Below are 25,109 nucleotides of genomic sequence, written 5' to 3'. Positions count from 1 at the left end.
AAAAAATCAGTGACGATAAAGATGAGGTGGGGAAAAAACAATTATCACATGGGAGGTACCAAGCATCACCCCTAGGTTGGTATCTGTTCCATTTCTCTAGTCAAAGTGGTCAACTCTGTCTCCTCAAACAAGGGACAATGTGATTGTAAAATATATCCTACTCAGAGCAATGTTCTCTCAGGAATTTAACATTATAGTCTACCAGACATAGATCTGTATATACTTCCAGTACTTCCTTGATAACTTTAAAATATTTAATTAATGCCAAGAATTCAACTCTAAATAATGTCATCAAAATGAGTCACTCAAAAGGTAGGCTCAAACCTATGCACATTTTCTCACCCAAAAGTTTACTAACTTAAAAGAAATGGTATTTATCATAAAAGAAGGTTCATTCTTCACCTACTCAAATGTCGAGAAATCTTACTAATCTCCACTAAAAAAATTAAAATTAGTACAAACTGCCTATTAAATAATCATGGATTTTAGTGATAACAGCAAAAAATTTTAAATCACACATTATGACAATAATATGAGAGGAAGAGTATATATTTAGTCCGAAAGCAAATCAGGCCAAACCAAATACAGAGGCAAAAGAACTATATTTCTCCCCAAGGTTTAGTTAATTGAATTTAACCAAGCTTGATTCCTGGGTTGTTGGCATGGTTACAAGTCTCTAACCTGACAGGAAGACCTAGGCAGAAAGGTGTTTAGATACTATTCTATGACCCCAAAGGGAATTTCCACTGACCCTCCTAACCTTTTACTCCTGTTACCTACTGACTGCATTAAAGGTTTCTCTCTGTATAACAGTCAAAGATTTGGTAGCTTCTTTGAGACACTAAAAGCTATTTATGTGTGAAGCTTTAAGGAAAATGGTACCAATGTTAATTTTGAATGATCTTGATCTTGTAAGGAAGTAACCTGTTGTTTGGTTCACAAACAAATGCATAAAATGACACCTGACAACTCTGTCTTATTAAAAATGTTCGAAGTATTGCCAAATTAAGGTGCTCAGCCTTCATAAAATCATGTTTTTGGAGAAGTAGAGGAACCTTATCCTCTCACGCTAACTAAACTGTGAGATTAGAAGCAGGATACTGTACCTAGTGATATCATCAAAGACACCGTATCCGGCTTTCTTATCCATTACCCACTGGCCAATGAACATACTGGGAGAAGATGAAGTCAACTTTCCACTTCGCAGGAGACCATGACCATGACGCATGTTATCTTGAAAACAGCCTTCAAAAACTTCACCAGAGGCATAACTGTGGTTAGAAAGGATGAATAAAGATCACAAGCACATTGAGTTCTGATGCTCATTTTTACAAAGTTTAGGAAATTCAAAATTATACTCATGTCTCACTGGTAGCTGTAATTATTTGTGTAAATGACTATTTTTCACCAATCAAAAAATCTCATTTTTTTTTCTCATGGCTTTTCTTTTTTAAAACGTCTTTATTGGAGTATAATTGCTTTACAATGGTATGTTAGTTTCTGCTTTGCAACAAAGTGAATCAGCTATACATATACATCTATCCCCATATCTCCTCCCTCTTGCGTCTCCCTCCCACCCTCCCTATCCCACCCCTTTAGGTGGTCACAAAGCACTGAGCTGATCTCCCTGTGCTATGCAGCTGCTTCCCACTAGCTATCTATTTTACATTTGGTAGTGTATATATATCCATGCCACCCTCTCACTTCGTCCCAGCTTACCCTTCCCCCTCCCCGTGTCCTCAAGTCCATCCTCTATGTCTGTGTCTTTACTCTTGTCCTGCCCCTAGGTTTCTCAGAACCTTTTTTTTAGATTCCATATGTATGTGTTAGAATTTGGTATTTGTTTTTCTCTTTCTGACATAGTTCACTCTGTATGACAGACTCTAGGTCCATCTACCTCACTACAAATAACTCAATTTCGTTTCTTTTATGGCTGAGTAATATTCCATTGTATATATGTGCCACATCTTCTTTACCCATTCATGTGTTGATGGACGATTAGGTTGCTTCCATGTCCTGGCTATTGTAACTAGAGCTGCAATGAACATTTTGGTACATGACTCTTTTTGAATTATGGTTTTCTCAGGGTATATGCCCAGTAGTGGGATTGCTGGGTCAAAGGGTAGTTCTATTTTTAGTTTTTGAGGAACCTCCATACTGTTCTCTACAGTGGCTGTTATCAGTTTACATTCCCACCAACAGTGCAAGAGGGTTCCCTTTTCTCCACACCCTCTCCAGCATTTATTGTTTGTAGATTTTTTGATGTTGGCCATTCTGACGGGTGTGAGCTGATAACTCATTGTAGTTTTGATTTGCATTTCTCTAATGATTAGTGATCTTGAGCATCCTTTCATGTGTTTGTTGGCAATTTGTATATCTTCTTTGGAGGAATATCTGTTTAGGTCTTCTGCCCATTTTTGGATTGGGTTGTTTGTTTTTTTGATATTGAGCTGCATGAGCTGCTTGTAGATTTTGTAGATTAATCCTTTGTCAGTTGCTTCATTTGCAAATATTTTCTCCCATTCTGAGGGTTGTCTTTTCGTCTTATTTATAGTTTCCTTTGCTGTGCAAAAGCTTTTAAGTTTCATTAGGTCCCATTTGTTTATTTTTGTTTTTATTTCTATTTCTCTAGGAGGTGGGTCAAAAAGGATCTTGCTGTGATTTATGTCATAGAGTGTTCTGCCTATGTTTTCCTCTAAGAGTTTTATAGTGTCTGGCCTTACATTTAGGTCTTTAATCCATTTTGAGTTTATGTTTGTGTATGGTGTTAGGGAGTGTGCTAATTTCATTTTTACATGTAGCTGTCCAGTTTTCCCAGCACCACTTATTGAAGAGGCTGTCTTTTCTCCATTGTATGTTCTTGCCTCCTTTATCATAGATTAGGTGACCATATGTGCGTGGGTTTATCTCTGGGCTTTCTATCCTGTACCATTGATTTATATTTCTGTTTTTGTGCCAGCACCATACTGTCTTGACTACTGCAGCTTTGTAGTATAGTCTGAAGTCCAGGAGCCTGATTCCTCCAGCTCCGTTTTCCTTTCTCAAGATTGTTTTGGCTTGAGATAAAAATCTCATTTTTGAATGACTGAGTCTAAGAAGTTGAAGATGTTGTGGGCGGTATTTTGTGTTAACATGGGGAAAAATGTGTATTTAGTCCCTTACGGGAAAATGAAATAATGAGTCATCTCTGAAAGAATGACAGGCTTTGTCCATATCAGAGTCATGCAGTAAATATAAGATAAATTTACAAGCAAGATATTTAGGAGATTCTATGAGAAAGTTATGGTTTACAAGGTTTACACAGTTTTGTGAAAAACTAAATAATAACCTAATATTTTCATCTTGTGATAGATGAGAGGTTGACCTTTTAAAGAAGACTCTATATAGCTTCAGTCATAAGAAGAATAAGTAAAACTTACTGCTTGGAAACTTTGGCTACACAAACATTTAGGTTTAAATGATTCTTTGAAAAAGCAACACCAACCAGTCCAGCAACATTTCTAATGCTATTACCTATAGACTCCTTGACCACACATTTTTCCTTCTTTCCAATGGCCCACATAATGGTCTTCTTTGTTCAGTGCTTTGTTTGGGATCCTGTATTCTCCATACCTGCCAAGGGGAATAAAAACATCTTAAGATGCATTATGCCATATTCACCTTTTATGTGTATACACTGGCAAATATAACAAGAACAGAGAAAAGATCTGTTGATACCTAGAGGAGGAAAGGGGTAAATGGGGTCTTGGTTTAAGCTGTTATCTATTACCTAAGCTATGTGGCAAGTCTTAGACGAGTGGGGCATCAACACCACTACACAGATCAATTAGGTGTTTTATCCCAAGTCCAATGAAAAACAGAAAACCTGTGGTTTAGGCCTATTTCCACCACTAATTAGCTGCATCACCTTGGGTAAATACAGGTACCCAGCTCCCTCATCTGTGTAATAAGGGGGGTATATCAGATTAGCTCAAGTCTCTTCTCATTCTGAAATTTTATTAAATGGAGATTAAAAGACATCATAAAAATTTATATTATCACACACACAAAAAATCACCTACACAATTTATATTATAATCTTTTGATATAGTAAAATATATCAGTTCTCTAACATGATACAAAATACTTCACTGCCATATATTTACAGTGTTAGAAAACATAAGTTTATATAAAAATAGTGTCATTTGAGTACCATTAGGATACCATATCATTTAGAAGATTTCCCCTTCAACAGATCACAGAAATTAAAGATGAATTAAAACTACTGAAAGGAAAATTTCTCTATGTCCTTTGTGTAAAGGGGGCACTTCTATATCAACAATCTCAACATCAACATCACCCAAGGTCCTCAGTCTTTACAACTAAGAAATGGATAGAAAACACAGTCCCACGTCAACAGATGGAAGCTGTGTAACCTGAGATAACACAGCTGTCAAGGTAAGTGATTCATTCTAGACAAATCAAGGCTGCACCCTGGATTCCTAGCTCTCTTCATGTTCATACATGTCCATTATAAGCCCTAATCCACTTCCAAAAGCACAAAACAAAATTCTACCAACTGTCTTGAAGATAACTCTAAACACAAAATAACATAATTTAAGTCTGTAGTTGAATTTACACTCATGTTCACGAAGTTCTTACCCATCTTCCAAGCCATTCCTGAACATGCCAGAATAGATCTTTCCATCTGGCCACTTCAAAACCCCTCTGGAATGCATAAGTAAAGAATAATACATGTCAATTAATGTTTCTGATAATCAGTACTTTTGCAGTACTTAGACTACCATCCTGACTCCAGGCATAAATCCAACTGTAAACATTCTCACCTGCCATGAGGCTTCCCTGAAAGCCAGCGTCCATCATAGGTTGCATCCTTTAGGCGAGGATCCTTGTAGAAAGTATATTTGGCACTGCGCGAAATGGGTGGTTCCTGCCTCTGAATACTGCTGCCACTTCCATAAGGTGGAAAATCAGACATCCCCCTCAAAGCCTGATCTACAGCTTGGCTTATAGCCCGGAGCCACTTTGTCTAGGAGCAAAAAGTAAATTTCAGTAAGCTTAAGGCAACAACTCATCAAGCACTGCTTTAAATCCTGCTAGCTTTCCTTGGTGTGAAAAAACTTGACTCCTAATACTCTCCTTATTGAGTAATACTGATTGGCTCTTGAAATAAACTGCTTTATGTTTGAAATTGCTACACTAAAACAACAACAGAGAAGCAAGAAGAACTAGAATCTTGCAGCCTGTGGAACAAAAACCACATTCACAGAAAGATAGACAAAATGAAAAGGCAGAGGACTATGTACCAGATGAAGGAACAAGATAAAAGCCCAGAAAAACAACTAAATAAAGTGGAGATAGGCAACCTTCAAGAAAAAGAATTCAGAATAATGATAGTGAGGATGATCCAGGACCTTGGAAAAAGAATGGAGGCAAAGATCGAGAAGACTGCAAGAAATGTTTAACAAAGACCTAGAAGAATTAAAGAACAAACAAACAGAGATGAACAACACAATAACTGAAATGAAATATACACTAGAAGGAATCAATAGCAGAATAACTGAGGCAGAAGAATGGGTAAGTGACCTGGAAGACAGAGTGGTGGAATTCACTGCCACGGAACAGAATAAAGAAAAAAGAAAGAAAAGAAGTGAAGACAGCGTAAGAGACCTCTGGGACAACATTAAACACACGAACATTTGCATTATAGGGGTCCCAGAAGGAGGAGAGAGAAAGTACCCCAAAAAATATTTGAAGAGATTATAGTCAAAAATTTCCCTAACATGGGAAAGGAAATAGCCACCCAAGTCCAGGAAGCACAGAGAGTCCCAGGCAGGATAAACCCAAGAAGAAACACGCTGAGACATATAGTAATCAAACTGACAAAAATTAAAGAAAAATAATTAAAGGCCACAAGGGAAAAATGACAAATAACATACAAGGGAACTCCCATAAGGTTAACAGCTGATTTCTCAGCAGAAACTCTACAAGCCAGAAGGGAGTGGCATGATATATTTAAAGTGGTGAAAGGGGAGAAGCTACAACCAAGATTACTCTACCTGGCAAGGATCTCATTCAGATTCGATGGAGAAATCAAAAGCTTTACAGACAAACAAAAGCTAAGAGAATTCAGCACCACCAAACCAGCTCTACAACAAATGCTAAAGGAACTTCTCTAAGTGGGAAACACAAGAGAAGAAAAGGATCTACAGGGCTTCCCTGGTGGCGCAGTGGTTAAGAATCCACTTGCCAATGCAGGGGACACAGGTTCAAGCCCTGGTCTGGAAAGAGGCCACATGTCGCGGAGCAACTAAGCCCTTGCGCTACAACTACTGAGCCTGTGTTCTGGAGCCCATGAACCACAACTACTGAGCCCAGACGCCACAACTACTGAAGCCCACGCACCTAGAGCCCATGCTCTGCAACAAGAGAAGCCACTGCAATGAGAAGCCCGCGCACCGCAAGGAAGAGTAGCCCCCGCTCGCCACAACTACAGAAAGCCTGTGCGCAGCAACAAAGACCCAATGCAGTCAAAAATAAATAAATTAAATAAATTAATTTTTTTAAAAAAAGGACCTACAAAAACAAACCCAAAACAATTAAGAAAATGGTAATAGGAACATACATATCCATAAATACCTTAAATGTGAATGGATTAAATGCTCCAACAAAAAGACACAGGTTCACTGAATGGATACAAAAACAAGACTCATGTATATGCTGTCTACAAGAGACGCACTTCAGACCTAGGGACACATATAGACTGAAAGTGAGGGGATGGAAAAAGATACTCCATGCAAATGGAAATCAAAAGAAAGCTGGAGTAGCAATACTCATATCAGATAAAATAGACTTTAAAACAAAGAATGTTACAAGAGACAAGGAAAGACACTACATAATGGTTAAGGGATCAACCCAAGAGGAAGATATAACAATTATAAATATATATGCACCCAACATAGGAGCACCTCAATACATAAGGCAAATGCAAACAGCTATAAAAGAGAAAATCGACAGTAACACAATAATAGTGGGGGACTGTAACACCTCACTTACCCCAATGGACAGATCATCCAGACAGAAAATTAATAAGGAAACACAAGCTTTAAATGACAAAATAGACCAGATGGACTTAATTCATATTTATAGGGCATTCCATCCACAAACAGCAGATTACACTTTCTTCTCAAGTGCACACAGAACGTTCTCCAGGATAGATCACATCTTGGGTCACAAATCAAGTCTTGCTAAATTTAAGAAAATTGAAATCATAGCCAGCATCTTTTCCGACCACAACGCTATGAGATTAGAAATAAATTACAGGGAAAAGAACATAAAAAACACAAACACATGGAAGCTAAACAATACATCACTAAATAACCAAGAGATCACTGAAGAAATCAAAGAGGAAATCAAAAAATACCTAGAGACAAATGACAATGAAAACACAACAATCAAAAACCTACGCAATGCAGCAAAAGCAGTTCTAAGAGAGAAGTTTATAGCATTACAATTCTACCTCAAGAAACAAGAAAAATCTCAAATAAACAATCTAACCAAACAAACTAGTGGTTACCAGTGGGGAGAGGGAAGGGGGAAGTGGCAAGGTAAGGGTAGGGGATTAAGAGGTACAAGCTACTACATATAAAATAAATAAACTACAAGTATATGCTGTATAGCACAGGGAATATAACCAATATTTTATAATAACTTTAAGTAAAAAAATTTGAATTGCCAAAAAACAATATAACCTTACACCTAAAGGAACTAGAGAAACAAGAACAAACAAAACCCAAAGTTAGGTAGAAGGAAAGAAATCATAAAGATCAGAGCACAAATAAATGAAACAGAAACAAAGAAAACAATAGCAAAGATCAATAAAACTAAAAGCTGGGTCTTTGAGAAGATAAACAAAATTGATAAACCATTAGCCAGACTCACCAAGAAGATAAACAAAACTGATAAACCATTAGCCAGACTCAGCAAGAAAAAGAGGGAGAGCACTCAAATCAATAAAAATTAGAAATGAAAAAGGAGAAGTTACAACAGACACCGCAGAAGTACAAAGCATCATAAGATACTACTACAAGCAACTTTATGCCTGTAAAATGGACAACATGGAAGAAATGGACAAATTCATAGAAAGGTATAACCTTCCAAGACTGAACAAGGAAGAAATAGAAAATATGAACAGACCAATCACAAGTAATGAAATTGAAACTGTGATTAAAAATCTTTCAATAAACAAAAGTCCAGGACCAGATGGCTTCACAGGTGAATTCTATCAAACATTTAGAGAAGACCTAAAACCCATCCTTCTCAAACTCTTACAAAAAATTGTAGAGGAAGGAACACTCCCAAACTCATTCTACAAGGCCACCATCACCCTGATACCAAAACCAGACAAAGATATTACAAAAAAAGAAAATTACAGATGAATATCACTGATGAATATAGATGCAAAAATCCTCAACAAAATACTAGCAAACAGAATCCAACAACACGTTAAAAGGACCACACACCATGATCAAGTGGGATTTATCCCAGGGTGCAAGGATTCTTCAATGTATGCAAACCAATCAATGTGATACACCATATTAACATATTGAAGAATAAAAACCATATGATCATCTCAATAGATTCAGAAAAAGCTTTTGACAAAATTCAACACGCATTTACGATAAAAACTATCCAGAAAGTGGGCAAAGAGGGAATCTACCTCAACATAATAAAGGCCATATAAGACAAACCCACAGCAAACATCATTCTCAATGCTGAAAACCTGAAAGCATTTCCTCTAAGATCAGGAACAAGACAAGGATGTCCACTCTCACCACTCTTATTCAGCATAGTTTTGGAAGTCCTAGCCACAGCAATCAGAGAAGAAAAAGAAATAAAAGGAATACAAACTGGAAAAAGAAGAAGTAAAACTGTCACCGTTTACAGATGACATGATACCATACACAGAGAATCCTGAAGATGTCACGAGAAAACTACTAGAGCTAATCAATGAATCTGGTAAAGTGGCAGGATACAAAATTAAAGCACAGAAATCTTTTGTATTCCTATACACTAACAACGAAAGATCAGAAAGAGAAATTAAGGCAACAATCCCATTCACCACTGCAACAAAAAGAATGAAATACCTAGGAATAAACCTATCTAAGGAGGTAAAAGACCTGTACTCAGAAAACTATAAGACACTGATGAAAGAAATCAAAGATGACACAAACAGATGGAGAGATATACCATGGTCTTGGATTGGAAGAATCAGTATTGTGAAAATGACTGTACTACCCAAAGCAATCTACAGATTCAATGCAATCCCGATCAAATTACCACTGGCATTTTTTACAGAATTAGAACAAAAAATTTTTAAATTTGTATGGAGACCCAAAAGACCTGGAATAGCCAAAGCAATCTTGAGAAAGAAAAATGGAGCTGGAGGAATCAGGCTCCCTGACTTCAAATTATGCTACAGAGCTGCAGTAATCAAGACAAAATGGTACTTGCACAAAAACAGAAATATAGATCAATGGAACAGGATAGAAAGCCCAGAGATAAACCCACACACCTATGGTCAACTAATCTATGACAAAGGAGGCAAGGACATACAATGGGGAAAAGACAGTCTCTTCAATAAGTGGTGCTGGGAAAACTGGACAGCTACATGCAAAGGAATGAACTTAGAACACTCCCTAACACCATACACAAAACTAAACTCTAAATGGATTAAAGACCTAAGTGTAAGACCAGACACTATAAAACTCTTAGAGGAAAACATAGGAAGAACACTCTTTAACATAAATCACAGCAAGATCTTTTTTGACCCACCTCCTAGAGTAACGGAAATAAAAATAAATAAATGGGACCTAATGAAACTTAAAAGCTTTTGCAAAGCAAAGGAAACTATAAACAAGACGAAAAGACAACCCTCAGAATGGGAGAAAATATTTGCAAATGAATCAATGGACAAAGGATTCATCTCCAAAATAGAAATGCAAATCAAAACTACAATGAGGTATCACCTCACACCAGTTAGAATGGGCATCATCAGAAAATCTACAAACAAATGCTGGAGAGGGAACCCTCTTGCACTGTTGCTGGGAATGTAAATTGATACAGCCACTATGGAGAACAGTATGGAGGTTGCTTACAAAACTAAAAATAGAATTACTGTATGACCCAGCAATCACACTACTGGGCATATACCCAGAGAAAACCATAATTCAAAAAGACACATGGGGGGCTTCCCTGGTGGCGCAGTGGTTGGGAGTCCGCCTGCTGATGCAGCGGACGCGGGTTTGTGCCCCGGTCGGGGAGGATCCCGCATGCCGCGGAGCGGCTGGGCCCGTGGGCCGTGGCTGCTGGGCCTGTGCGTCCGGAGCCTGTGCTCTGCAATGGGAGAGGCCGTGGCTGTGAGGGGCCCACGTACCGCGAAAAAAAAAAAAAAAGACACATGCACCCCAATGTTCATTGCAGCACTATTTACAATAGCCAGTACTTGGAAGCAACGTAAATGCCCATCAACAGACGAATGGATAAAGAAGATGTGGTACATATATACAATGGAATATTACTCAGCCATAAAAAGGAAAGTAATTGGGTCATTTGTAGAGATGCGGATGGACTCAGAGACCATCACACAGAGTGAAGTAAGTCAGAAAGAGAAAAACAAATATCATATATAAATGCGTATATGTGGAATCTAGAAAAATGGTACAGATGAACCGGTTTGCAAGGCAGAAATAGAGACACAGATGTAGAGAACAAACGTATGGACACCAAGGGGGGAAAGTGGTGGTGGTGGTGTGATGAATTGGGAGACTCGGACTGATATGTATACACCAATATGTATAAAATAGATAACTAGTAAGAACCTGCTGTATAAAAAAATAAAATAAAGAACAGCAACAACAAAATTCTACAGTCTTGGTTTAATGAAGATTTATCAGACATAATTATGGATCATTAGGCAAGCAAGAACAGTTTTTATTCCTTTCTTACCACCGTAGAGACAGAAAGAGCCCGGCCAAAGATGGAAAGGAAATACCATGATGGACTAACCTTTTCCTGGGGTGTTGATGAAATGAGAGTGAACTGCTCCTCGGGTGTAGTTATCTTTAGGCCATTCCTAAAACGTTCACAAGAATAAAGATCAGTAAGTATGACAACCTGTCATTACAACATCCATCCTCAAATATGAAAAGCAACTTGTTTATTTCAAAGGGATCAGAAGTCAATTAAATTTAAATATATTCAATGTTCTGGGTGTGGTTTCCACGGTGGGAAAAGGACACAGTTATTTCTCTGGGTTAAACTATGGGGATGAGAACAATGGAGAAGCCCTTCCACCACTTGTCATGATTTGTCATGCTCTTCACAGCAGGGCACTTACTACCTACGTACTGGGAGGGTAAGCCTTCTTGTGCAGAATGGGGAGGGCTCCTGAGCCTTCCCATTTTATTCATGTCTAAGGAAACAAACTGGCTAAGTAACAGAGGAAGGGAATGAGGTTGGGGGGACACTTACACACCACCAGCTTCTTCAGAAAGTGGCTCTGCCCACAGTGTGGCCAAAGGGAAAACATGGTGTGTGGAGAACTGAAACAAAGAACATGGAGACACATCTGAGAAAGCCCATGTGGGCCCTGGGGTCGCTGCTGCAGAACCCCTTTCAAATGGTTAAGTCCACCTCAGCCACATAGTCCCCATAACATAACTAACCCCAATGGTCTCGCCATGTCTGCTGCAAGGACCCCTTCAGATGGCTGACACTCATTTTCAAGTTAGAAACTAAAAAAGCTCCCTGAAATCTGGCCGGTACCACAAAAGCAAGCTAAACAGTCTCTTTCACTCAAGAGTTTCAGTAAAATCACAATAGTTTGTAAAATAAACTGATACTACGATTAATTAAATACTCATAGTACTGCACCTTCCAGGGCCTCTTTTAAGGTTAGGAATCCAGCATACCTGGGCATGGACTAGGGCATCATTAAAGAGAATGAACCAATTCACAGAAAACCTCCCAGCATGCTGCAGAGACAGGGCCCGGTTACTGCTCTCACACAGCAGTCGACGCTCTGGTTTCCTCAAGGAATCCTGGTATTAAAAACAAATACAAAATTGAAGTATCAAAATTATTTTCTGCAAAGAGAAGATGAAAAAGATACAAATGACATTAAGGAGAATTTGTTGGTCACAGCTTAGCTTGGTGTTAAACCTAAATTCAGACGGGATCCAAACATTTCACAAAATCAGTGCTCAAAGGAAAATAAAAAGATAGGAACAAACAAAAGAGGGAGAGACATATTCAGAAAGGATTCCTAGCCAGGAGGGAAGGTGTTGATATTTAAAGCCCCCACTGCTGTGGTCCTTAGTTGCCCTTAGAAAAGGGGTCATTAAAGCATTATTACCATAAATAAGTGAGAAACCGAGAAAATTATGGCAGCTGTTACGGATAAGCCTGCTGTTTGCTGGGATATCAACAATTGGCACGGTTTACCGTCATTTTTCCAGGAAAGGTCTTCCAGAAACCCAGTGTGTATTCTGCTTCCTTCCTTTTCCTGCCGAGATGGAGAGCAAGAGACTCATAACAAGAACTGGAATCCTGCAGTTTCTGGTATTCTGGAGATGTCTAGAGGCCAATAATTAAGGAGGGAAAAAAGAATATAAAACAATTGTCCAGAATTTGTAGACTCAGTGTGGTTTAGATATGTAGTAATAATTTAGGGAGGGAAGTCAGCCTAAGAACAGATATGGTACACTAAAGGGAGCTGAGGAAAAAGAAGACTGGTTCCAGAAAATCCTACCACACACAGGTACATATGAAATAGGGGAAGAACTCAAGGGGACAAGAAATATACACTGACAGTTATCAGTGAGGAGAGCAGCAGAGAACTCAGGATAGGCCAGGAATTCTCAGCGGTTTTGGTCTCGGGATCTCTCTGTTTTGCTTCTGTGGGTTATTATCTCCTGATATTTACCATATCAGAGAATAAAGTTTAAAAAACTTTATATCTTTATTAACTCACTTCAAATACAATAACGTTTTTAATGAAAAATAACTAAAATTTCCAAAACAAAAAAATGTTTCATGAGAAAAGTGGCATTGTTCTACATCTTTTCCAATCTCTTTATTATCTGACTTAAAAGATGACGGCTGGATTTTCATATCTGCCACTGCATTTAATCTGTTAAGATTCTTTATTTGAAATAAATGAAGAAAATCTTGCTTTTTAAAGATATTTAGTCGGAAAAGGAGGAGGATTTTAATAGCCATTTCATATAATTGTGGATATTCTCCTTTGAAACTATACCAAAACTTGTTAAGTGGTAGTTTCTTAAAGAGTAGCTAAAATGTGGAATCTGAAACTACATCAAACTCTTTGTATCCTGTTACATTAAAATTCACTGGTCTATCCTACATTTTGAATAGATTTTTTTTTAAAACCTATGCATGATTTTATAACGTGTGAATTGGACATTTGAAAAATACTGGTTCAGTGAATTATGCAGATCTTCCAAATGTTGATACATTTTATTGTATCAAAAAGCACATTAAATCGTCACCAATCTCATCAGAAAGTCTTTAAATATTGGAAAAATGCCAAGCTTGTAGTGATACACACGTTTTCCACATTTTAATTTTTGCTTAAAAATTCAGATTTTATCATTGGCAACAAATACTGTCAGTTGTTCTCCTTGAAGTGACAGGCTCATTTAACCCCCTTTTTTGAGAAAGTATCTGTCAAATACCCAAGACTGAATAACCACAGTTTATCTGTCAATTGTTCTTTCAAGTTAAAAAAAAAAAAAAAAGTGCTGCTTCAGCAGCACATATACTAAAATTGGAACGATAAGCAGAAGATTAGTATGGCCCCTGAGCAAGGACGTGCAAATTTGTGAAGCGTTCCACATTTAAAAGAAAAAGGCAGCTTTCAACTCAAACGATCTCAATCTTGTGCTTTTCCTTGAAAAACATTCATACTTTGGGATGCAGCAGAGCTGCTTTCTGTGTACTCCCCATTTCATCATGCAGAATATTAAAAAGATGTTGTATTTCTGTGTGTGGTGATAAATTTAACTAGACTTACTGTGGTCATTTCATAATATGTACATATATTGAATCACTATGTTGTATACCTGAAACTAATAAAATGTTATATGTCAATTATATCTCTCTCTTTTTTTTTAAAGATGTATACTCAGTGGTTGATGTTAAAAAGAATAATTTTTACTGCTTTACCAAGAATGTTTTTTAAGTGAAATTGGCAATTTTTTGTTTGTTTATTAACTGCAAGTACATGCCAGCAAAGAACACAATGACTGAGTATAGTTTGGTGCCACTGCCTTGATTCATGCTAAGGAGCCAGCAGTTTGACCCATCTTTATCTCTGCACCATCAGTGCAAACGACAACACAGTGTAATCAGCAAATGTCTCAGTACTGTCCTGAAAACAGTTTGATCCTGCCATCTCCTGAAAGGGTCTCTAGAACCCCCAGGTGTCTGCGACCAAGCTTTGAGAATCAACCACGGGATAGGGTATAATTGCAGTGTCTTGTGGAGAGTGAGGAGAAGGTAAGATGAAAAGATGATTCCTCACATTCGTAATTACTTTACATTCCACAGTTCTCAGTCATTCATATCCATTTTTTCCATTCATTTAAGGAACATTTAATGGTATCTACTACATATGGAATATTCTGTTGAATGCTAGGGATAAAAAAATAAGTAAGGCACAATCTTTGTCTTCTGGGAGCTTATAACTAGGCAGAGAAGACAGAAAAACATATAACATACCAGAATAATACATTGGTTTTGTTAATAGGTTATTGGAAGAGACAATATAGTAAAATAGTCAAAGGAAGAGACTCTGGAGCCAGAATGCTCTGATATGAATTCTAGCTCTACCAATTCTCAGCTATGCCTCAATTCTCTCATCTGAAAAAGGGGGATGATAGTAATAATATCTATTTCACAGAGTCGATGTGGAGATTAAATGAATATATATAACATGCTTAGAACAGTACATGGCACATGGAGTGCATTTAATAAATATTAGGTATTATTTTTATTTAAATAATTTTATACACATATAATGTCTCAGCTATACCTTACACTTACTAAATAACAATTCGCAGTGATGGAACATAGCCACGTGTTTTGAAAAACACAGACGATTTTGATCCCCAACCCTGGCTGAGGATCACTGACATAATGTGATAAGAAAATAATGGGGACAAAAAGTACTAGCAAAACACAGAGAAGGGAATAAGAGATGGGCAGGGAAAGGAGTGGAGTATGGTCAGAGAGGGTTTCATTTTCATGAGGAAAAGATTTTTGACTCAAGCCTTGAAGGTTTCCCATAATGAGGATAGAGGAAATATAAAGCATATGAGAACTATATCCAGGGAATCTGAACTAACATGTAGGACACAGGGTAGACTATAAGGCTAGAAACAAAAGAGAGTATCAGACTGTGAAGGGCCTTTAATTCCAAACTAAAAGAGCGTGGATTTTTTACACAGAATTAGGACTCTTCAGACTGGAAATAGTACAGTATCAGACTCTGAACAATTCCAAGCTGATCTAGCTGATTTTTGATTAATTAAGGACATACTGAGTGAAATCTGTATCTCATTGGGATATTTGTGTAGCTCAAACCTTCATAGCTGAAATTAGATCAGTTTGGGGTAACACTGAAAACAGACAAAAGAACAGACCCACAAGACCACAGTAGGATCAAACGTAGAAAGGCCACATCAATTCCTAGATCACTCTGGAGACAATATCTGTCCAGAGAAGGAGATAGATTCCAAGATTTGAAAAATCCTGAACTATAAGAAACACTAGAATCATTATGGTTTCTCTGGAGCCCTTCAGAATGGAAACAAAATAAAACAACACGTTTCAGTACAATTTCAAAGGTGACTGCCTTAGGACCAGCTTTAACATATACCCATATCCTAGAGCAGTGCTAATTTTCTAGGACTCCACCTAACTAATTTAATACAGAAAGTGAACTCATTAACATTTGAGAAAATCCTGTAACACTGTGATTTCTCATAGCATATGCCAAGGTGACCCAAATACCTGGCATAAGTCTATCATGAGTCCAGGCTAGGTGCTGATGCCACTGCCGTACAAGTGTGAGTCATTATATAGGAAGCCAGGGTTTTAAACAGTTCTGTGTAATTGTACTCAGTATGTACTCAAACTTGGACAACTATTGAATGAGTAGCACAACTGGGTCTCAACTTTAGACTTTCATAAAATGAATAAAATTAATCTTGTTAAGGTCCTGAGAGGAAACTGAATCTACAGCAAAGAACACTAGATATACCTACAGTCATACTTTCTTCTTTCATTTCCCTGAAGAAAAATAAATTTAGACACATTATAAATATTAAATTAGTGTAGCTCCAGATCTTGGGGTAGCATAATTCAAACAAACAAACAAACAAACAAACAAACAAACTATGATCCTTGACTTCCCAAGTGTCCAAAGGAGGTATACATGAGAGCTTACCACTTCAAAACAAGTAGCAAGCTTTAGCAAAACTTTGGCATAATTATGAAGTCGTCTGATTGGCAAGAAAAACAAGGTATTCAATATTTCCATCAATTGGGTGTTTTCATCATTCACTTCTGATAAATCTTGCAATAGTTCCTGGTTTTTATTTAGGAAATCACTGAAGGTAGAGAAAAACAGGGATTCAGTTAATCATTTTGGTACTGACGACATGCATGATATTGAGTAGACATATTTCACTTGATACTACCTTTTTCAAAATGTACATTTTTAGGTGCTATGAAAGAAAGCACCAGAAGATTAATACAATGAAATAAACCAGATGTAATTAAAAGAATTTCCCTGCCTATAAAATGGGATTTGGGGGTATAAAAAGTAGCAAATGGTAGCAGTAGTAACTCTGTAATAGAGATGGTTAATCACAGGCTTGTGCCTGAAGTTCTAGGAAATGAATCATACATCCCACAGTTTCAGGGAATAATTGGAGACCAGCTGACACATTTACCTGTTAATTTCCAAGCCAGAAGTTACAGCAATAAATGGCAAGACTAACTGCTCTAATTAGTTGTGCTACACAGAAATACTGGAGGAAAAAACAAAGCTCTTTGCTCTAACAGAATTGGCGTGGAATATTAAAATACTTCTAATTTCTTCTTTTTTTTAATTGTTTATCATCTAATAAGAGTTTATTACACGACAGTAACAAAAAGCTGTAGGTACCAGTACTACAATTAACAGGAAATAGTAAAGCAAATTACATGTGCAGATTTTAATGTTGACACTGTCAAAAGCATTCAAACTGAAGCCAACATTTAGTTTTTATATTCAATTATATATAAGTTCATAATTAAAATTTTACTGCAAATTTTAAGCCTGATTAGTAACCCATTGAGACTATGCTCACCAGACTAAAACACTTAAAAGATTTGTAAAGTAGTAAGAGTTGGTGGAACAGAGCAATACTCATTATCTGCCACTTAATGAACAATAATTCTGTGCCAGGTACCACCCTGAGTGCTTTACAAGCACTACACTACAATTCTCAGCTACAAGGCTTCAAACAAAACAACGTCACACAAGACTATAAAGCAAAAATGAATAATTTTATAATCCCTTAGAGAACTATGGAATAAAGAGATGTTTAACTCAGAAATTATAAAATATTATCTTAGAAAGATGGAAAAATATGTAATAATTTCCAGGAACCCATAAGTTCAACGGCACAAAGTGGACTGTTTTATAATGCAATTAAGAGAGCGTGCCCCGAGGAACATGGCCCAGATTTTTGTTTATATTGGCCTGTTGGATGTTCCTACTTCCTCCACCACATCCTATTGCTGAGATCAGCTGGGGAAACTTATTTAACCCTACAGAAGTATTCTGCTTTGACCTGCTCCTGAGAGATGGAGGTGGTACATGGTGAACACATACTCCCTCTGACCACATTTCTTCTGGATGCCCAGTACTAGACCAGAAATGTTCCAACACTTGTAAATCCCTATTACCTTTCTGGACTCACTCAAGTTCTTGCCTGTAGACTTTCCCAAAAGGGGCCCTAGTATGCTCTCAGAAAACCTGAACTACTCTGTTTAGCTCATCTTCTCTTGGGAGCTTTGAATCCAATAGTGGCAATATTGCTCTTTCCTTATATGGCTAGGTTTGCACTTGTTATTCAAAAAATAAATATATTAAAGGTAAAAAACCACCCAAGTGTCCATTGACAGATGAATGGATAATCAAAATGTGGTATATACATACAATGGAATATTATTCAGACATATAATGAAATGAAATTTTGATATATGCTACCACATGGATGGACCTTGAAAACATTGTACTTAGGGAAGTAAGCCAGCTACAGAAGGACAACTACTATGATTCCACTTATATGGTACCTAGAGCAGGCAAATTCATAGAGACAGGGAGTAGAGGTTACCAGGGGCTGGGGTGGGGGGAGTCTCTGTTTAATGGGTACAGAATTTTTATTGGGGATGATAAGTTTTGTGTAGAGACAGTGGCTTACACAACATCTGAATGTGCTTGATGCCACAGAACCATACACTTAGGAATGGTTAAAATGATAAATGCTATGTATATTTTACCACAATATTAAAAATATATATATCTGATGATCAAACCACCAGGCTAGCCTGAGGTGAATGGCTAAGTGATAAACCAGCTAAGTGATGAAAGCTTAGGCAGATTCACTAACTGCCCATGGGCTCAATAGCTATACTCTAGAGATTCTCAAAGTGTTCTCTTTTTAAATGAATACCTTAAAGTAACTTAAATTACTGGTTTTGTAAATAGAAGTTAAAAAAATGTCATTACTGCCTTTAACTATGTAAAACCCTGGGGTTCATGAACCACTGTTTAGGAAATGCTGCCCAAATCCAAACTTAATATCTGCTTCCATAGCTCAGAGTCACCCAGAGTTCATTAATTGCTTTCCACTTGTCCAGGCTCTTGCAAGAGGCTTTCACTTATGTCATTTGCTTTAGCTGCTCTAACAAGGAATCAGGTCAACCCTTGAGAACTCGACTCTGAAATACTAGAGGAAGGTTACATTACAGAAGGGCTAAAAAGTAAAAGAATAAAAAGCAGTGTCATAATATTAATATTAAACAAAATAGCAAGATCAAGGATTTAAAAATTACTACATAAGTTTAAAATATAACACTCTTTAACCTGTCATTAAAAAAATAAAGGCTAAACCCCTATATTTTGGAAATGAATGAGCACGTGACATGAGTCAAATCATGATGGAAAGCAGAGAAATATTTAGAACTGAATGACTACAAAAACAAAATGGATCAAAACTTTTTACATACAGCTAAAGCAACACTTAGAGGGAAATTTATAGCCTTAGATGAGCACTTTAGAAAAATTAAAAGATTGAAAAATTAATGAACTAAATGCTAAACTCATGAAGTTGGAAGACATGAACAGGTGAACATGAAGTAGAAGGAAATAAAAAACAGAAATTAGTGAAACAGAAAACAAAGAAAGGAAAGGATTAATTACAGCTTAATCTTTGAAAAGAGTAACAAAAAAGGGTAAACTGCTGACAAGACTGACCAAGATAATAAGATAAAAGGCTCAAATAAATAATAATAGGGATGGAAAATAGGAGCTACAACAAATTATAGAGGTGAACACATCTTAAGACAATGATAAAAATATTATGCCAATAAATTTGAAACAATTTTCCAGAAAAGTATAAACAATTGAAGTTGAAAGAAGAAATAAAGACTTGAACAGACCTATTCATTAAAAAAAACAAATAGTAGCTTAAAAACTCCCTACAGTAAATGCTCCCTTGAAGACCATGCTTTTTAACAGATGATTTCTACCAAATCTTCAAAGTACAGATAATCCTCATCTGTACTTTGATAGAAAAAGAGAGGAAGCTCCCTAACTCATTTTATAATTACTAGTACAATCCTCTTACCAAAACTGGGCAAGTTCAGAAGAGAAAGAAAACATCATATTCACATAAATGCAAACATCTTAAATATTAGCAAATTGAATCCAGAAATGTATAAAAAACTAATACATAAAGAGCACTGAATTTACCTTGGGAACGCAAGGATATTTAACATTTTTTAAAAATCAATTGCTCTTCAAGTTTTAGAAGGGAGCTGTTTAACCCTATAAATAATATTTACCAAAACCCTAAGGCAATCACGTTGAATGGTGAAATATTAAAAGCATTCCCTTTAAAACCAGAAATGAGACACAGTCATTACTATTCTTTCTATTAGGATATAAGATCAAAAGCAAACATGGCAAAACACTGACATCTGGGTTTAAACTTCAATCTTGGTTGTGAGTATAATATATTAAAATATAAAATATAACTGATTAAAATATTAAATCAGTTTAAAATATAACTGATTAAAATATAACTGATTAAATATAACTGATTTTTTAAACCTGTCTTTCTTGCTAGGTCAACACTTGTTGAGAAACTACACAGTTCAGAATGGCTGGCTCATGCAAGGGGCTTTTATATTTATTACTTACCCAGAGACTAAATGCGAAAACTTTCCATTTGTGCAACACTTTGCACTTTTCTCTGTACTATCACATAAATATTTGTTCCTCACAACTGGGGAGAGAACATTCCCATTTTTCAGAGAAAAAAAGTTAGGCTCAATTTGGTGAGGAGAGCTGTCCAAAGTCTTGGGGACAATCAGTGGTAGCAGTAAAGAAGGACCCAGATCTTGTGGCTTTTTCAATACCATGCTACTTCCAATGATAATAAGGAGCTAATAACACCTATCTTTTATAAGATTTAGTGAAAGTCTATATTTTGATTTGTTTGGCACAAGGACCAAGTCAAAGCTTTTCCTGGGCACTCAAAAACACAGAATGCTATAAAACATGATCTTTGGTTGTTAGAATAATAACTGTAAAGTATGTATTTGCTTACATGGCAGGCTTAGCAAGAAGCTGGAATCCTCCCATAACCAGGAAATTTGTAATAGATGTGCAATACCTTGAGCAAAAAAGAAAACACATGTATATTAGTGTTAAACAGTAAATTTGCTCTTCAGTTTTTGAACATGCATCTGGAATAGATACTTCTTGGAATCTCATCAGCGAGTTTCAGAACTTTTGTGATACTAACATTCATGAACTGTAAAGGAGTGAAGAGAAGGGCAGGTTACATGATCACAACAGTCAGGAGAAAAAAGCCATTTCAGTAAAGATGTTAATAAGAATTTTTTTAAAACGCCTAAAGTTATGCAGAAGATGCGAGAATTTATTTGGTAGATTTTACTTTGGTAACTTAAAAAACATGAGAAAAGATGACTAAAATTGTTGGATTTTTAATAAAAATTTTCTCTAATCTTCTCTTTAGGTTTCCCAATTAATTCTTCAGAAATAAACAATAGAGAAGGTAAGAAAATATGTTAAAAGAGCTTAAGTGAAGAAGGGTTAGAAAATGTTGGTTAAGTATTGATGTACAGTTAAAGAATAAGTCTTGAAATACTGCTTTGCACCATGTACATTTCTTTCACACTCCTGGGCCAGTAAATGGAATCAATTGACTTTGAGAGAGAAGGCAAATTCCTACTAAAACCAGCCCAAGGTACTGAACACTTAAAAATGGTTACAGTGGTAAATTTTGTTATGTGTTATTTTACCACAATTAAAAATAATTTGCGCTTCCCTGGTGGCGCAGTGGTTGAGAATCTGCCTGCTACTGCAGGGGACACGGGTTCGAGCCCTGATCTGGGAGGATCCCACATGCCGCGGAGCAACTAGGCCCGTGAGCCACAACTACTGAGCCTGCACGTCTGGAGCCTGTGCTCCGCAACAAGAGAGGCCGCGATAGTGAGAGGCCCGCGCACCGCGATGAAGAGTGGCCCCCGCTTGCCACAGCTAGAGAAAGCCCTCACACAGAAACGAAGACCCAACACAGCAAAAATTAATTAATTAATAAACTCCTACCCTCAACATCTAAAAAATAATAATAATTTTAAAAATTCATAAACAAATCAAGATTTTTTTACTTGCCTGATCTATATGAATACATTATTACACTAAAAAAAAAAGCCCAAGGTATCAAAATAAAAGCATTTCCAAGCATAAGTCCTGATGTATCAGAGCAGAAAAAGAAGAAATACATTATGAGATCTGTACAAGTCAAAAAAGAAAAATAAATACTAGTAAAAGCTGAAACTTTCACACACAAAAAAATCTAGTTTCAAAAAGTAAATTCGTATTATATTATGCTACTTTTTTTATATCTGAAATATGATGACTTAAAAGACTCTAATCAGGGTATTTCCTCCCAGACCATAGCTTCAAATATATTTAATTTTGCTTAGATACATCTATCTGCACATATATGCCTTAAGTCTGAAAGGAGATACACTAAGATTATTAACAATGGTTATTTCTGGTGGTAGGATTATGGGTGACTTTAAAATCTACACTTCAGACCAACAGCAGGACCTAATATACATTAAAATAACACTTAAATTATGCCTTACATAAGAAAAAGTGAGAAATACTTAAAATTTCAAATACAGTTGGGATATTTTACTTGAAAAACATGAAAAGAACCTTGGATCACTACCTTAGGTTTTATTACAAAAATATCGTTATTTTAAAGGTAGTTTGGTCTTTAAACTCTCCATGTACACAATAGTGAAAAGCAGGCACTGGAAGAGCTCCATATTTACAATCAACAGTTGGTCTTAAAATAATTGCTTAGTTACCTATTTCCTCAAATTTTAGTATAATTTACTTCAGGAAACAAAATTGTTCTCCAAAGAACAATATTTATTATAATACTTTTTTGTAAACTAAGTACACTGTCAATCATTCTGCTAGAATACAGAAGGAAATTTGAGAATGCATTATATTGAAATCTTTTTTCCCCTCTTACAGCAAACTAAAATTTTAGCAATGCAGAACTATAGTTGTCTTAAGATTAAAACGCTGCTTTGCAATTTCTATTACCTTATATTATAGCACTCTCCCTAATCTAGTCTCTTTTGATTAAGGGACTGTTCTCCTTGGCAGAATAACCCTGCAGAGACTCAACATGACACAGGACTGGATACTTGCTCTGTATAACTATCCAAGAAGAGGCTTGCATGCTTCAGGATGACCAAACTCCTGGCTTCCTTTATCCCCTGAAGGAAGCTGCTCAGTGAGGTTCCATGTTGACCAATTAGGTAACACAGCTTGCTGAACCGGCTTGCCACCTCCTGCAACAGCTGGACTGTACTTGCAGTGCCCAAGTTTTCTGGAACAAAATGATGATGATGATGATAACATAACCGAAAGATTCATTATCTGAACACTTTTTTATGACCAAGATTACGAATTTCCCTCTTCTAAAAATACTTAACATGCTGAGATGTACTCTCAACTATGGAGCCTAAATAATCAGTGTTTAAAAAAAAAAAAAAGGCAAATTCAGAGATCACGGTAGCCAGTCATTTGAGGAACCTGTTAAAAACATTCACAGGACCCTACAGATTCTGACTCAGTAGGCCAAAGTTAGGATCCCCCGATGGATATATTTTTTTTAAAAAGTGCCTTCCAGTAATTCTGAAGACCAGCCAAATTTGAGAACCACTGTGCTAATCCAATTCTCCTCTCATTTTGAAGATAAGTCATCTAAGGCCAAGAGAAAGGAAGTGAATTATCTAATTTCACAAAACTGGTTAGTGACAGCCAGGAATTAAACTCACTTCTATAGCTATAGCTTGGTTAACATTTTCAACTTTTGTACTGACTTCTGCTCTACCTGTCCCTTGGACAAGCCCAACCCTTCACTGCAGACAGAGCAATCCAAAAATCAGACTGCCTTGGTCACTCTTAACTTTACAGAGGGCATCAGGAGATTATTGCTTTTTCCCAGTCCAAAGCTCCCAATTTGGAGGACTTTTCTCCAACCAGTGAGGCTGATGAGCAGACCAGCTAAAACCAACAAAGAAATCAGGAATCAGAACAGGAAAAGGGCAAGTTTCACTTTCCTTTCAGAGCAATCCAGGAAGCTTCCAGCTTGGATTGCTTCCATATCCCTTGCCAAAGTCCTGGGGTGCTGAGCCCACCCACTGGAGGGGAATTTATAGAACAGGAACTCTACAACATTTAAAAAAGCAAAACATACTAAAAACAAATGCAGATAGTCCCCAACTTACAAAGGGATTGAGTTTGGAAAGACTGTAAGTTAGGTGTTTGAAAAATAGAAAAGCAACTATACTCCAATTAAAAAATAAATAAATAAGTAAAAGCAACTATACTCCAATAAAAAAGAAAAAGAAAAAAAAAGAAAAGTAGACGTTTTCCCATTAAAAATAATGGGCTGACCTACACAAGCCAACGTCACCTTAAAGTGGAAAAATGACGTACGAACAAGGAAGAATTTAAGTACTACAGTATTGGTCTGAATTCTGTGTCCACACAGGGGGTCAAGGAGTTCAGGAGAAAGAAAGAGAAAAAAAAACATCCTGTCCATCTTCTGAGTGTAGGGCCAAACCCTGAAAAATTTTTGAACTACGGGAAGTTAACCTTTAACAGCCCACCCCCATCTCCATTTTGCATTCCTTTCTAACCTCCTCGATACCCCAAGAGGGGTCTATATGCTATACCCTAGTATATCTGGACAGTAGCATCCCATCTAGGACTATTGTAATCTATTTTCCCCATATTGTCTCCTTACCTTCAATCTCTCTTGTAACTGATTACAGCTAAGAAAAGGGACTGGATTTAATCAATTCCTGCTAATGTTGGGTAAGACCCTTAACACTCTTACAGTTATCCACATTTTTAGAGACTACTTGTAAATCCAAATGAAGATCTACTTGATAAAATTCTAAGAACCAGAACAAAGAAAATGAAAAATTTGGGTAGCATATAACGTAAGGTATCTTAGGACTAGAGGGGCTAGAAGTGTTGTTTAGAAGTCTGACTCCTAGGATCAACTTTCCCAAAGTTGTTCTGCCTCTCTGCCATGAATCTTCTGAAAGCTCCATTTTTCTACTTCTACAAGTGAAAGGAGCTCTGGGGGTGGAAGGATAGGGGCAGCTGGGCTATTGGCAAAGTG

General features: G+C 36.8%; 1 protein-coding gene across 1 annotated transcript in view; it reads right to left on the bottom strand.

The window, feature by feature from the left end:
• The window catches only part of ALS2 (alsin Rho guanine nucleotide exchange factor ALS2), an 85,898-nt gene that overhangs the window by 17,944 nt on the left and 42,845 nt on the right, over positions 1 to 25,109 (bottom strand). The window contains exons 11-21 of the mRNA XM_082657808.1: positions 23,102 to 23,300; positions 20,970 to 21,035; positions 16,532 to 16,694; positions 12,505 to 12,636; positions 11,973 to 12,101; positions 11,533 to 11,603; positions 11,068 to 11,134; positions 4,827 to 5,029; positions 4,642 to 4,707; positions 3,514 to 3,612; positions 1,107 to 1,271 (exon numbers count right to left, since the gene is read on the bottom strand). Coding sequence (XP_082513934.1) covers positions 1,107 to 1,271; positions 3,514 to 3,612; positions 4,642 to 4,707; positions 4,827 to 5,029; positions 11,068 to 11,134; positions 11,533 to 11,603; positions 11,973 to 12,101; positions 12,505 to 12,636; positions 16,532 to 16,694; positions 20,970 to 21,035; positions 23,102 to 23,300 — 1,360 coding nt within the window. The remainder of the gene's footprint in view (positions 1 to 1,106; positions 1,272 to 3,513; positions 3,613 to 4,641; positions 4,708 to 4,826; positions 5,030 to 11,067; positions 11,135 to 11,532; positions 11,604 to 11,972; positions 12,102 to 12,504; positions 12,637 to 16,531; positions 16,695 to 20,969; positions 21,036 to 23,101; positions 23,301 to 25,109) is intronic.

The sequence above is a fragment of the Grampus griseus genome (assembly GCF_964374135.1).
Source record: "Grampus griseus genome assembly, chromosome: 7".
Classification (NCBI taxonomy): Eukaryota; Metazoa; Chordata; class Mammalia; order Artiodactyla; family Delphinidae; genus Grampus; species Grampus griseus.
The sequence above is the reverse complement of the archived record's forward strand: the minus strand, read 5'-3'. Positions and strand labels throughout refer to the sequence as shown.